Raw genomic sequence first — 13,676 nt, 5'->3', positions numbered from 1 at the left:
CTGATATAAGCAACTGGTGCTTCTGTAGTGATCTTTAGGTAGGTTGGATGACTTGATTCTCTAATTGCCAACACTGACTACTTCAGCCCTCAGCACACAACACTTGAGTCCCACCCTATGCCAAGAGTAGAAGGAGGTAGAGTTTGGAAGTAACACAAAAAGCTTTGGGCTTAATCACTTTCAAATAGGAGTTAGAACAAATTTGCATCAGCAACAATTCAAAACATGCTTTATAATTACAGATATATGCAGATGTGCATAAAGATAAGGAAATAAATTCAAAGACAAAAATCTCCAAGGAACCAAATATTTTCACTCTTCCCAAGTTTAGCCTAGTCTAATCCCTCAAGACTGAAACAGTCCAGATAGGATCTTGCTCAGAAGCGTCAGTAAATAGTGTCTAAGAGCCTTCCCCCAAGCATTAGACATGCTTACTTTCTGCTTCAAGAAGGCTTGCACTGGATCATGACTGGTTTGGGGCATAAGTTACTGATCCTTTCCACATCCTGCTCGGGGCCTTGAGAAATCCGGTCACGTTTTCTAGTGATGAACATGTGTGCTCAGTAGTTCACGTGTGCAGTCACTGCACAAGCATAAGGAAGCAGAGCCTGAGGAAGGCTGCCACTCTCCCAACTTATCCCCCTTGTGGCTCACTCGTGTGTGAATTGCATTTATGCCCACATTCCGGCCACGTTAAATTGAGGAGGATGGATTCTGTAGAGATGTTGGTGTATGATGTGACAGGCCATGTCACTACTGTACTAGATGACAACTAAGCAAGGTATTACTCAAGGGGGGATTGAGAGGAGACAGAAAGCATCACTTGGAGATTCAACTTTGATGCGGTATTTGGAGCCAATGATAGCATTTGCAAGCCTTGTTTTCCTTATTCCATCTAACTAATGTGTCCCTATAGCTTCCTAATATACTCTGGTCCCTTGTAGACTTTTATCCTAAGACCTCAAAGGCATGTGCTATGGAGTTAATATAAGATAAATGTGTCTCTTACTTACTAGATGCCGTCTTACCTCCCTGTCCATTTCAATGCTCCATCCTCAGTGGCTACCCTGATCTCTGATACTTACTAAGTTCTTGATAAATATTAATCAAGTGAATGAAGAAGTACAGACAAAACAAAATAGACCACCGTCTTTCCCAGCTGGGACATGTTTGCATTTTTTCCATTCATAGACACATTGTGATTTTGATTTGGTGCTGCACAGCTGCCCCCCACCAACTCTGCACACACACTTGAGATGGAGCCTGGCCCTTCTCATGGGCATCCCTACTCGCAGGAGCAGTGGCTGGCCCTCTCATGTATTAGGTGTCAAAAAAAATCCTCAAAGCCTAGAGCCATTTATTTATTTATTCTCATCATGAATCTGCTCATGTTGGAAGGTGGTTTGGATGTCAGTGTTTGTCTTCTCAGAGTCAGATTTAAGGATAATGAATCAATGTTTCCTTACGTTCCCAGAGTTGTTTTTCTAATGCCAGGATGTAAAGTAAACGAATGTTTTATGTAAAACAAAAATTCAACTCAAACTGTTCTAACTGAGCTGGTCTTTACCCTTTGTGACTGAGTGAGTCTGTAGTCTACACCAGTGGAGTCGTGTCCTGTGTCATTAATGCGGAGCCTGGCCATCTTGTTTCCTTCCCTAGTCTGTGAACTTCTGGTATGTGCTGGTGGTGAATGATGAGCACACGGAGAGGCGGTGCCTGCTCTTCTGCCTTCTGAGCTGGGGGCTTCCATCTTTCGTGGTGATTCTCCTCATAGTTATTTTGAGAGGAATCTATCATCAGAGCATGCCGCAGATCTATGGACTCATTCACGGTGACCTGTGAGTATATCCGGGCAGTGCACTGCCTTCTCAGCTTTGTTGTACTTTTACTGCTAGCTTTCCTCATAGATGGTGGGCATGGTGGAGTGAAAGGACTAAGTGCAGACATTGCAGATCACTGCTTTCCTGGTTCACCCTCTGCAGCTGCACTTCCTCTACGCGTGGATTCTTTTAAATATAAACCGTTGTCTCTAGAGAGGCACAGTTGTCTCTGGTGGGAGATAGAGTAAGTAGCCAGTAGTAGATTACATTGTAGTCTTCCAGTTTATCCAGATTAGGAAAGTTATGTGTGACAGGTCAAATCACTGTGAAGACTGATAATGAACCAATGGGGAATTCTGGCGTTGAGCTCACATGGGAAAGATAAAGCCCATTCGGTTTCTTCTCAAATGAAGTTTTACACTGTCCTTTGAAGTAGACAGGGTTCACTAGTAAAATCTTGGTGTCTGTGTCTACAAAACCTTCAGGTTTGGAATTTCATCTGCAGAGAACACAATACATACTTAGTTTCATAAGAAAAAAATTTGCAACTAATTTCTTGAATCAAGTATCCATAGGACTCAGTATTAAACTATGCAAAGATCTTAATCTTCAAGCTTAAAATCTTTTCTGAGTTTACTTACAACAAACACATGAACAAAAACCTGGCATGAATTCACAAATGGTTTATAAACACCAAAAGAAATTTTAAAAAGCTGCATTGAAGAATAATTTTTTATCATATTGGAGAAGACTTTCACTTGTTTTTTTATTTTGTTTCTGAAAGTTTTTCAGTAGTCTGAAGGAAGTGAAGGAGCATTGCTTGGACAAATTTGAAAGGAATTAGAGTAAAATTCAAAGATGGTTTATTAAGAAATTGACATTTTCTCTGTGAGAAAAAGAGAATAAAAAAAGGTCCTAAATTTTACCTTTGACTTGAGTCTTGACTCAGGGATTAATCTTTTGTTCTTTCTAGCTGCTTCTGCACATCAGGGGATGTCTGCTGCCACTGTCTGTGGTGTGATATTATTTACAGAGTTCCATATTCACTTAAAACAAGAAAGCACCAGTCATTACATACAGCGTATATTGAATAAGGGATGGTGTGGCCCAATAAGACATGGGGGAATGGGGGGTGAGATGGCTGGAAAGTTATATATCCAGGGAATATATAATTATATAGTTAATGGGCTGGTATATATCCAGGGAATAGTTACACTTTCACCAGGCATGCCCCACCTGATGCTCCAGCCCCAACTCCATATGCTCTTTGTATTAAAGACAGTAAAACGCACCAGGGTATAGCATGTGGAGTAGAGGATTACAGCAGTGGGAAAAGCAGTTGCAGCATTGTCCTAGTTTGTTGTTCTGCACATGGGGCATCATCAACAGGGGCAGGAGAGACTCATAGAGCAGAAGACACACCAAGCCCAGCTTTGAAAAGCCCACTCACAGTTCTGATTCCTCTTCAGTGAACTGTGGAGACCTGTTTTGAAGCTGACCTTCTTGGTTGGGTTCGAACTAGTCCTTGTAGTTGCAAGTTTCACTTAAGACCTTGAGTCTTGCAGACTTCTACCCACACAGCCCCGTGGTCCTTTCCAGTAATAGTCTCCCTTGGTGTGGATTGTAGAGCTGAGAGCAGAAGCATGGATGGACTTTGCTTCTGGTTTGTGCCTTAGCAGAAAGACCAGATTCTCTTTTTACACTACCAACTAAGGAATTCTGAAGCAATCAGATTTTAGCAACACAATAAAAATGTACACATCCATGCTTCTCTACTCTATTAGAGGAAAGTGATTTATAAGAATCTTGTTTTATGAAGAACAAAGAAAAATTCTGCTGTTGTACGTTTTCAATGGAAATAGAGAGTTCTGGGCATCATCGCCCCTAAGCTGCCTAAATAACACATCCATTGTCAGAAAAAGAGTATTTATAATGAACATAGATAGCAGCAAGATGATTTCTGTTCTAGGCATTCTTGCTAGCCCTTTGTAATCTTAAATTGGAATGCTTCTACACACACACACACACACACACACACACACACACACACACTGAACCTGATATATTACTTCTTTGAAGACCACTTAGCCCCTTTTATTGAAAAAACACAAAAGAACTCTTGTGATTATCAAGCTTAACCAGCTCAAATGAAAATGAGAGAAAAAGTAAAATTTGAAATAAGAAATAACCTACTCACAAGCTTAGGAGAACAACGTTACCTGCTATTTCTTCAAAGGTTTTTGTGAAAATATCAGTTACTTAATAGGTGTGGAAAATGTTTGAAAGACGAAACAGTGTAGGCAGAAGGGATTCTAACATCATGTTGCTTCTGAACAGTTAGTTATATGGACTTGTCATTAATGTGTACCAAGGAGTCCCACACATACACAGCCATGATACAAATGCTGCCACATGTGCAGCCAGAGGCAAAGCGGGTGTCACACATGTTCAAATGCACACACACACACACACACACACACACACACACACACACACACACACTGCTGTGCTATTTGTATTTGTCATTCTTTTGTCTTCTCATTGAGCCAAAAGGGACCTCTCATACTGATTATGTTATGGTATTGGATTTCATTCATGTAACTTCTAAAAGACAGCAACCAGTGTCTTTTAAAAATTACAGTGAACACGGTTTACTATTAAATTTTGAGGTGCAGGGGTTGGGGATTTAGCTCAGTGGTAGGGCGCTTGCCTAGCAAGCGCAAGGCCCTGGGTTTGGTCCCCAGCTCCGAAAAAAAAAAGAAAAAAATTTTTGAGGTGCAAGTTAATTTTTAAAGTTTCTGCATGATTCTTTATTAAACACAATGAGATCCTGAGTAAGAGCTGGTGACTGGTGGCAGCTCCCTTTTTTTAATGAATGCTGTGGCAAGCAGTACTTGTTTGGGAAAGGGTTTTAGTAACGGATCACATGTCTTCCTAGCCTTGATGACTGGGAACCATAACAGCAAAGCTCCTGGTCCAAGAAGCTCTCCTGATGCCTCTAAAATGACTGTCAGAGAAGAGCTACCCAACAGTTGAAAATGCTTATCTTCTCGAAGTAAAAAATAAATAAGAATTTTATAAAATGCTGTCTGCTAGCAGGTCAACAGTAGTAAATGAAAAGCCCCCTAACATCTAGCTGGCTTTAATAGTTGGAATTAATAGACCCAAAGTGGCTAACCTTTATATTGTAGTTTATTTTCTCCCTAATTCACATACAACTTTCCTCTTCATGACAAACTCCAATTTTAAAGAGTTCTATTTTCAAATGGAGTTATGGCCTCAACGTAAGAGCAGACATTGGTTCTTCTATGTATTAAAGTATTGCAAATCCACATCATCAGGTCACAGCAGGCCACCTTGAAGTCTCTGGGTAGACATTGTGGTTTTGTGAAATGCATGTAGTTACCTTCTGAACAGCGATGGCTTGGTAGTTAGGAACTGCTTTCTTGTGAGGAGATTTTTGTAATTAAACCTCTAAGGCTTTATTTATGTGATAGCTCCTAGTTCTCCAGCAATTTGTCAAGTTGAAGGTCGTGTTGATTTCATAAAAAGACACAGGAGGCCTAATGTCATGTCTTCCTTGGAATGTTGGAAGTCAGCATGTGTGAAACCGTCCACACCTAAGATCTTTCTTAGCAGGGTTGCTTTTAATTAACATTGCATTTTCTTTAGAGTATCTCACTATTCATATTTCTTTCTGGTTTTAAGAACATGGTAAGTTGTCATCTCTCTATGAATTTTCCGTCTCATTTAGCCAAGCACATGTTAATGTTTAAAAGATCCCAGTGATCTCTCCTTTCCATTATTTTTATTGATATTATTATAGTCACTCTCTGTCCTCAGCAAGCTTTATTAGTCGGGGGACTGGGGTACTTACTGAGACTCCTGCCATTGGGACTCCCATGTCCAATTTTCCTTTTGGATATCATTTTACATCTTAAGTTACCTTCCAAAAAGCAGAAAAAAACTTGAGAGGAAATTTCTAAATATTTAGGTAATTATTTTGCACCCACTCTCATGTGTATTGTGTTGTAATCTTATATTTTACATTCACTGTGGGAGTGGAGGGTATGTGCAAATATGTATATGTGTAGATGTGCACACCAGCAAGCCACGGCTTGCAAATGAAGGTCAGAGACCAACATTACAGGAGTCAGTTCTCTCTCATCATCTGGGTCCTGGGGATTGAATTCCCATTGTTGGATTTAGAGGCCATACTTCATCTGCTGGGCCAGCTCACTGACCCACATTGTGTCCTGACAAGGTCTCCTCCCTGAACGGTCTGAAGCTGGACTTTTTGGCTCTTTCAGATTTCTAAACTCCCTTCACCCATTAGCCCCACTTCTATCATAAATCCATACTGCTTTTTATTAGGAATTGGTGAGTGGTCTTGAGGGAGAAGGTAGTGTGCAGAATACAGGGCTCATCTAAGGGAAATCTTCCTCACAAGATGCTGGGGTCTCAGCCTTTGCTGCCAGAGCAGCTTACCAGTACCTTCAAACACTACTTTTGCTTTTTCCATTTTGATTGAATTTTAATCTATGTTTTCTAGTTTCCTCAGATGGGAGTATTAGGCGAGGTATTTTATTTGGGTAGGTAGGATTTTTAAGATAAGCTTTATAGTGTGTGTGTGTGTGTGTGTGTAGTAATAGTAGTAGTAGTAGTAGTAGTAGTAGTAGTAGTAGTAGTAGTAGTAGTACTATACTGATTAATAAGGATAGCCCAAACCAAAATTTTTACTAAGTAATTTCTATAAGTTAGAAGTAATGTTTTAATGGAGGATGATAGCTGAAAATATCAATGTTATCGACGTTTTCCTCATAGCACCCTCAGAAACATTTTTAGCTCTTATTGCTAAATTACCATTTTCTGTGGTTTGCTTTATATAGCCTGAATCTAATGCCTCTCTATCCTATATTCAGGTGTCTAATAAATGTACTTTTCATAAAGATAAAAGCTAACCAATATCTAGAATTTTAAAAATGAACTAATAGAAATACGAGTTAGGTCCACGTGGAGATTTTTTTCAACTCATACCAACCAGAGCAGCCATCTTCAAGGAAGCAATGTTGCTGAGTCTGAGAGAGAAATTAAACTCCTTTGCATTTCCAGTAGAAATATAAATTAGTTCAGTTACAATGAAAGCTAGTTTGGCGGTTCCTCAAAACTGAAGACTAGAATTACCCATTATCTAGGTATCGTGCCCTGCATATCTACCAGAAGGATGATGGCAGCACACAGGGGTGCTAATGGCCTGCCTCTCATATTGCTGCCCTATTCAAAACAGCCATGTCATAGGATCAGCCAAGTACCTATCAACAGATGAACAGATGAAGCAAATGTGCTATATAGACAGATGGAATATTACTTATCCAAGAAGAATGAATCATACCATTTCCAGAAATCTGAATAGAGCTAGGAACTGTAATTTACAGTGAAAACCCAACACAGACAAGAGACACATGCTTTCTCTCATAGTAGAAACTAGTGGTGAAGGTTCATGAAGAATGGAGACTATTAAAAGAGTGCAAAGGAAGACAAGGGGATGGTGAGTATGGGAGAGAGTGGGGCAATTACGGAAATACATTTTATCTCTCTGTGAAAATGTGATAATGAAACACATTATTTTGTATAACATAGATAGATGGATGGATGGATGGATAGATAGATAGATAGATAGATAGATAGATAGATAGATAGATAGATAGATAGATAGATAACACATATATAAAACCAGTAAGAATCCGTCCTCAAGAGGCTTAACCCATGTAATTGGATGAACGCAGCCTAGGCACTCAGGCTGTGAACATAAGGTTCTGTCTCCTTGGCCATATCCTATGAACAGAAAATATTTCCCAGTCCAACTCTTAATTCATAACTTTTCCCAGTGCATGTCTTATTTTAATTGTCTATTTTGCTACCGCAACTGTGCCTTTATCTTTGGTGTGGCAGATTGCCTAACATACTTCCTTATTTGTAACTTTTTATGTTGTAAGAGTCCACCAAATTGTTGGTGTTTTAATCCTAGTTGTGCTTCTCAAACTTTCCAGGTCATGGTTCAGCATGCCACCATTACTGGACACTGCTGCTGATCTACTTCCTTAGACCGTTGCTCTAATTGCTCTAAGTCACCCTTCTGTGTTACCTTTGTAGATGAGTGTGTTTCACATCCTTTAATGTTTATATATTTTACAACTCAAATTATTTTCTTTTAATTAGGACAGCACCATTTTTCCAGAGTAACAACTGAAGTATCAATTTTATGAATACCTATCTTCAGAGTGAAATATACCTCCTCTAGTCTACATAGGAGACTCATTCTCATTCGTGAATCTTGTGACTGTATCAATGTTACTGTACTAAAACTGCTTGCTTGTGTCATCTTGGCAACATAACATTCAACCTGGACATCACTACATGATCACAGACACACAATGGTTAGATAAACTAATGAATGAGATGGGGTTTGACTGATCCTTGAGAGAGAAGAGATGAACTAGGAAAAGAAAATAATTTAACAGCCTAACATAAATTTATACAAATGAAAATTCAGGGAAATTTTTCATGTTCTCTCTCTACATAATTAATCTCTCTGTCACCTCTCTCTTGCCTGTGTATTTCCTGCCTAACCCAATAATAATTAGTTTAATAAAATGTGATAGACCTGGAGGCTATCAAATAGTGCTAAATATCTAAACATTTTAAATGCCACAGGAGTCCCCAAATTTTGTAAGAAATTAATTTTTCTTTGTGCATAAAAGATCAAAGTCTAACTTGGCATGACAAATGAATTGGTGAAGTTAGTTTAATTACACAACCTCATTTGAAAAAAGGCCCAAAGAGCTATACAGTTATAAATGTGCTTTTCTTCCATAGCACCAAAAAAAAAATACACCTACACTTGGCTCTTTGCCATCGAGACTGATGATTCTGTGGCTTTCTGTGGAAATACTCACAGTAATTTGAAGAAGCCCATTTATAATTTATGGTGGATTGGTACTTAACTCAGAGAGTGGCAAAAGCAAATGAATCCCCCTTGAGTGATAGCCATTGATTACCCCTAGCATCTGGAGGTGGTCTCAGTGGAATGCCTGGAGCTGGGTGCCTTTAGAAGTCAGCATCTATTTTTCTTGGGTTGGCTCTTCCGTTACTACAGGTAAAAGAAAACAATCTGAAGGAAAATATACAAATATATACTTATTCAAAGCCACGAAAAGAATATGGTCTTGAGGGTGGTGTTTAATAATGGTTATTGACTAGACAGGGTCTAGAATCATTTTGGAAGCAAACTTTTACCATGCCTGTAAGAGATTATCTACATTTGATGAATGTAGGAGGCTCTATTCTGTGGGCAGGGATCCTGGACCCAACACAAAAGAACGCAGTGTTAACACCCATCTCGCTTTGTTTCCTGACTGTGGATGTAGATATAGTTGGAGATGGAGGTGTACGTGACAAGCAGCCTCAAGCTCCTGTCACCATGACTCTCCCACATTAATTGAGCCGAAATAAACCGCTCTTCTTTAATGTGATTCCATTACTGTCACTATATTATGTCACAGCAACAAAAGTAAGGAAGACAGTCTCAAAATGAGAATATGATATTCATCTGGGACCCAACTCATGTGAAAACTTGTCGACAGCGAGATTGGGGATAAGTTTCAAATCCATGCCATTTGTAGGTGAAGACAGCAATACCATTTGTCTTGATTTTTCTTATACTTTTAAAAAATATTTTATTAATTGAAAATTTTATACACTTTATTTTGATCATATTTACTGCCCTAGCTAAACTCCTATCATATCTACCCCAAATTCCCTATACACCAGACTTCATATTCTCATTCTTTAAGAAAAGAAAAGAAAACCTTCAGATATAATTTAACCTCCCAAAGACACTTGGGAGTGCTGTTTGCTTTAGAGAGTGAAAAACCTAATAAAGGTCATAACAGTAAAGACGACTAACTCTCCCCTCCCAGCAGCTACCAGACACAGATAACTTCTGCCCAGTTCACCCCTTCCACAGTGGGATTTGGACTGGCTTGAACTTGTGCAGGTTGTGTCAAAATCACAGTGAGTCCATAACTGCATGTCCAGAAAACATGATTTCCTTGTAGTCACTCACTGCCTCTCACTCTTCGAATCTTTTGGTTTTCTCTTCTGTTTTGATACCTGAGCCTTGATGGGGATACAGTGTGGAGATGGCATAGGCATTCCATTTAGGGATGAACACTACATAGTCTTATTTTCTGCACATTGACCAATTATGATCTCCGTGTTAACTACCATCTTCTGCAAGAAGATGCTTCTCCAATGAGGCTTGAACAATGTGCTCTATGGATAGAAGGATATCACTAGAAGTTGGTTTAGTACTATGTCCATTCACCACCATAATAGGTAGATTCTCAGCTGGGACCTGGGGCCTGTACACCCATGGTCTCTTGGTTTCAATAGATTTCCTCTAATCAGCAAGAGCACAACATGTTAACAAATATCAATAATAGCAAAATGATACAATAATGATGATAAGTTGTTTGTTCTTTCAAAATGCTTGTTTTTTCCTCTTTGGTGCCAGTTCACATTTAATAAATATTTCTTGAGTTCTTAGAAGCCTAGTAGATTCTTTTAACAAATCTTGGTTCTAACCTAACCCATTGCACTGCCTCTGAACAGAATTATCCACCTTATAAGTTGTTCCGTTCCCAGAAACAATCTAATTTTTCTAACTCCATTAGGAAAAATGTTATCAATATAGAGTATATATCTTCATGATCTAAATTAGAATGAAGTAGAAGCAATTGTTCTCTCTATAAAATATGATATCTTGTGAGAATATTTTAAAATGCTTATAAATGCAGGAAGCTTGTTTTATATGTTGGTTAAGGGTTGAAAAGGGCAGCTTTACATCTAAGAGGAGCAATGACATCAGCGCTTCTTGATGGATTGCTGACCTGGGGCATGTACTGTCACCTTCAGGTGCACACACAAGCGCGCACACACACACACACACACACACACACACACACACACACACACACACAAATGCATGCGTGCACACAGAGAACTTAACTTTTTCCAAGCGTTCAGATGCTGAAGAGAAAACGTGCCTCCCATAATGTTCTTTAGCATGTCATTTGTAGCAGTTAAGAAGATGACAACCCAAGGACAAATGTGGCTATTTTCCAAAGTTTCTCAGTATAGACTAGTTAATAAAGAATGAGTCCACATACTCACTGGTGTGCGTTGGCAGCAAGGACTCTACAGAACATAGGGGTTGGGAGCATCTAGCTTGTTTTCCTGAAGATCCAGGCATACTCTTCAAGCACAGCATGTTTTAGAGCACTGTTCAAAGACATGCTAGCTTCTTGAACTGCTCACTTGTAAACATGCTGTTCATCAAATTCTGTACATCTGCAGCTCATTCCATTCTGCTAATGCTCAGGGTGTTTCACCCAGTTTCCCAGTCTCGGTCCCTGAGAAGTAACCTGAGCTTTTCAGACTACCCCTCTAACTCCCTAAGAAACACCCACATGCATTCTCAGCTCGTGTCCCTCAGGGTACTCTGAGTTTCGAGATCCTGTTCTTCACAACTGTTCAACAGGAACTCTATAAAGGACTGCATCCAACCTTATGTCACGGCATTGTGGACACTTGTTCGCTCATTTTGAGTGAACTGCTTTATATTTTGTGTAACAGGAAGGTCATTGATTCTGTATGCAGATTGTTGAGCCTTTATGATATCGTTTTACTGAGTCTTATTGATTTCCTGGGGATTTTTCACTATATAGCTTTATCATCTTCAAATATGCATAGACTTTCCCTCTTAGTTCATTTCGGTTATATGATTTCATGGCTAATACTTGTAGTTCACACAGTAGAAGCATAGTAATGTCTCCAGAACATTCTTTAGTTAGTAGCTGTGACTCTAATATTTTCCACCTTAAATAAGACTCTAATTTATAATAGCATATGTCTGTGCTATTCATTTGATGAGAATGTCTTCAGGTAATTGAGATATATAGTAAAATTGTCATGTCTTATCTAAGCCCCCATTAGTAGAACTAGATTGTAATTCAAATGTCCAATTCTGTAATATAGATTTATGAATTTGAATTAATATATAGCACTATAAAATAAAACAAGTGAATAAAAAAGGAGGAAATGTTTTAATATCCTGTATTCTTTAGTGTTTTGTTGTTATTGAACATTAAATTTTTGAAAGCATTTTTTGTCAACCTTGAAGAAAACACTGTTGACAAAGAGAGTAAAAAAATAATTTCATTAAATCTTTTACTTCCTTTAGTTTGTAGACATTTGTTGCAAGAATTAAAATGTCTGTTGTAATTTCTGGCTGTTGTATAATATCTTCCTTGCATGTGTTATGATTATTTTAACTTATTATTTCACTTAGTGTTTCTGCACCACTGTATGTGAGTCACATGTTAACTATCATACATATTAGATATTTAAATTACAACTCACAATAGAAGCAAAATTGTAGTTATAAATTTGCATCTAGATAACTTTATGGTTGGGGTCACCACAACATGAGGAACTGTATTGAAGGGTCACAGCATCAGGAAGGGTGAGAAGCACCGTGGGAGCAAGGTAATGCAGAACGGAAGTTGTCACAAGAAGACAAGTGTGAGAGTAACTTGTGATTGATTTAACATTCAAATCATATCAGGTTACTTATCGAGAATAATTGCTAAAGAAATCCTCCTTCACTTGTTCTCCATATTGAACACTTCTTCCGTGAGTACGTTTTTAAACATAGAATCTCAAGTAACACAGATTGGCCTGAAGCCTCCTGTGGAACTGAGAATAATCTTGAGCTTGCAAATGCTCCTGAGTGCCGCCATTCAAGCATTTTGCTAGCGTCACAAAGCACTTTGTATATGATGCCAGGCCAGCACTTTGTGTATTGTATAATAGCCCATATTTGGGTAAAAATTGCATACCACTTATAATCATTCCATCTCCAATAACCTGCTCTATTCACAAAATAGCATCATTAGTGGACGGAAGTACTTATTTAGTCTTTGTGCCTGCTTGACATTTATAAATAGTTTCAATGTCAAGATGTAAGTCTGAAATCTCTCCACTTTGTAGTATGCCATCCATTCACTGGGCTTGTTAGCAAGCTCAACCATGTGTTGGTATTAAGGGAATTAAATGTATATTTCAGTCAGCACCTTTGGCTAAATATCTATCGAAATGCGATTGTAGAGTTTCTTTTGTTAGACCGAATGGCTGTCCATTGTTTAGCAGAGTTTTGAAGGTAGATAACAGAAGTCAAATTCACCTGTGTGTTTGAAGAGCCCTGTCTCTAGAACAGGGATAGTAGTCATGAGACTGCTATAGAATAAGCGGGATGATGTGTGCTGGGAAAATGGGTGGTTAGTACCTGGCCCGGGAGAGAGAATAATGGTTGAAGATTGACTGTGGGAGTCTATAATGCGTATCTGACATGGAGTAGTAGTTATACGAAATTCATCGGACACAAGTTAAACACGTTGGCCATGTGGGTTCCTGAAGAGTAGCTTTCTCTGGTTTAATTTCTCCAATTATCCTGAAACTTAAATGACATATGTTTAGCCTTTTCTTTGGCAAGAATCGTCATCTAAATTGGAAACATAGTCTGATGCTTCTGAAATTCAGAAGTTTCTATCAACCCAAGTTGGAGTTCATTATAATCATAAGTGGGAAGGGGAAATGTTTCTGTATGTTCAGTATTTACTTGTACTACTTAGTTCAGGGTGGAGCATCTGCAAACATCCAGATTTTTCTATAGAATACCACTGTACTATTTTGCAATTTGATTTTTATTTACTAGACAATTTTCTGAATTAAAAG

At 38.6% G+C, this 13,676-nt stretch overlaps 1 protein-coding gene across 3 annotated transcripts in view; it reads left to right on the top strand.

The window, feature by feature from the left end:
* Positions 1 to 13,676, top strand: part of Adgrv1 (adhesion G protein-coupled receptor V1) — a 580,259-nt gene that overhangs the window by 388,189 nt on the left and 178,394 nt on the right. For all 3 annotated transcript variants that reach the window (XM_039103389.2, XM_039103390.2, XM_039103391.2), the window contains one exon: positions 1,660 to 1,838. In XM_039103389.2, the coding sequence (XP_038959317.1) occupies positions 1,660 to 1,838 (179 nt within the window). The remainder of the gene's footprint in view (positions 1 to 1,659; positions 1,839 to 13,676) is intronic.

This window comes from Rattus norvegicus, chromosome 2 (genome assembly GCF_036323735.1).
Source record: "Rattus norvegicus strain BN/NHsdMcwi chromosome 2, GRCr8, whole genome shotgun sequence".
NCBI classification, from domain to species: Eukaryota; Metazoa; Chordata; class Mammalia; order Rodentia; family Muridae; genus Rattus; species Rattus norvegicus.
The sequence above is the reverse complement of the archived record's forward strand: the minus strand, read 5'-3'. Positions and strand labels throughout refer to the sequence as shown.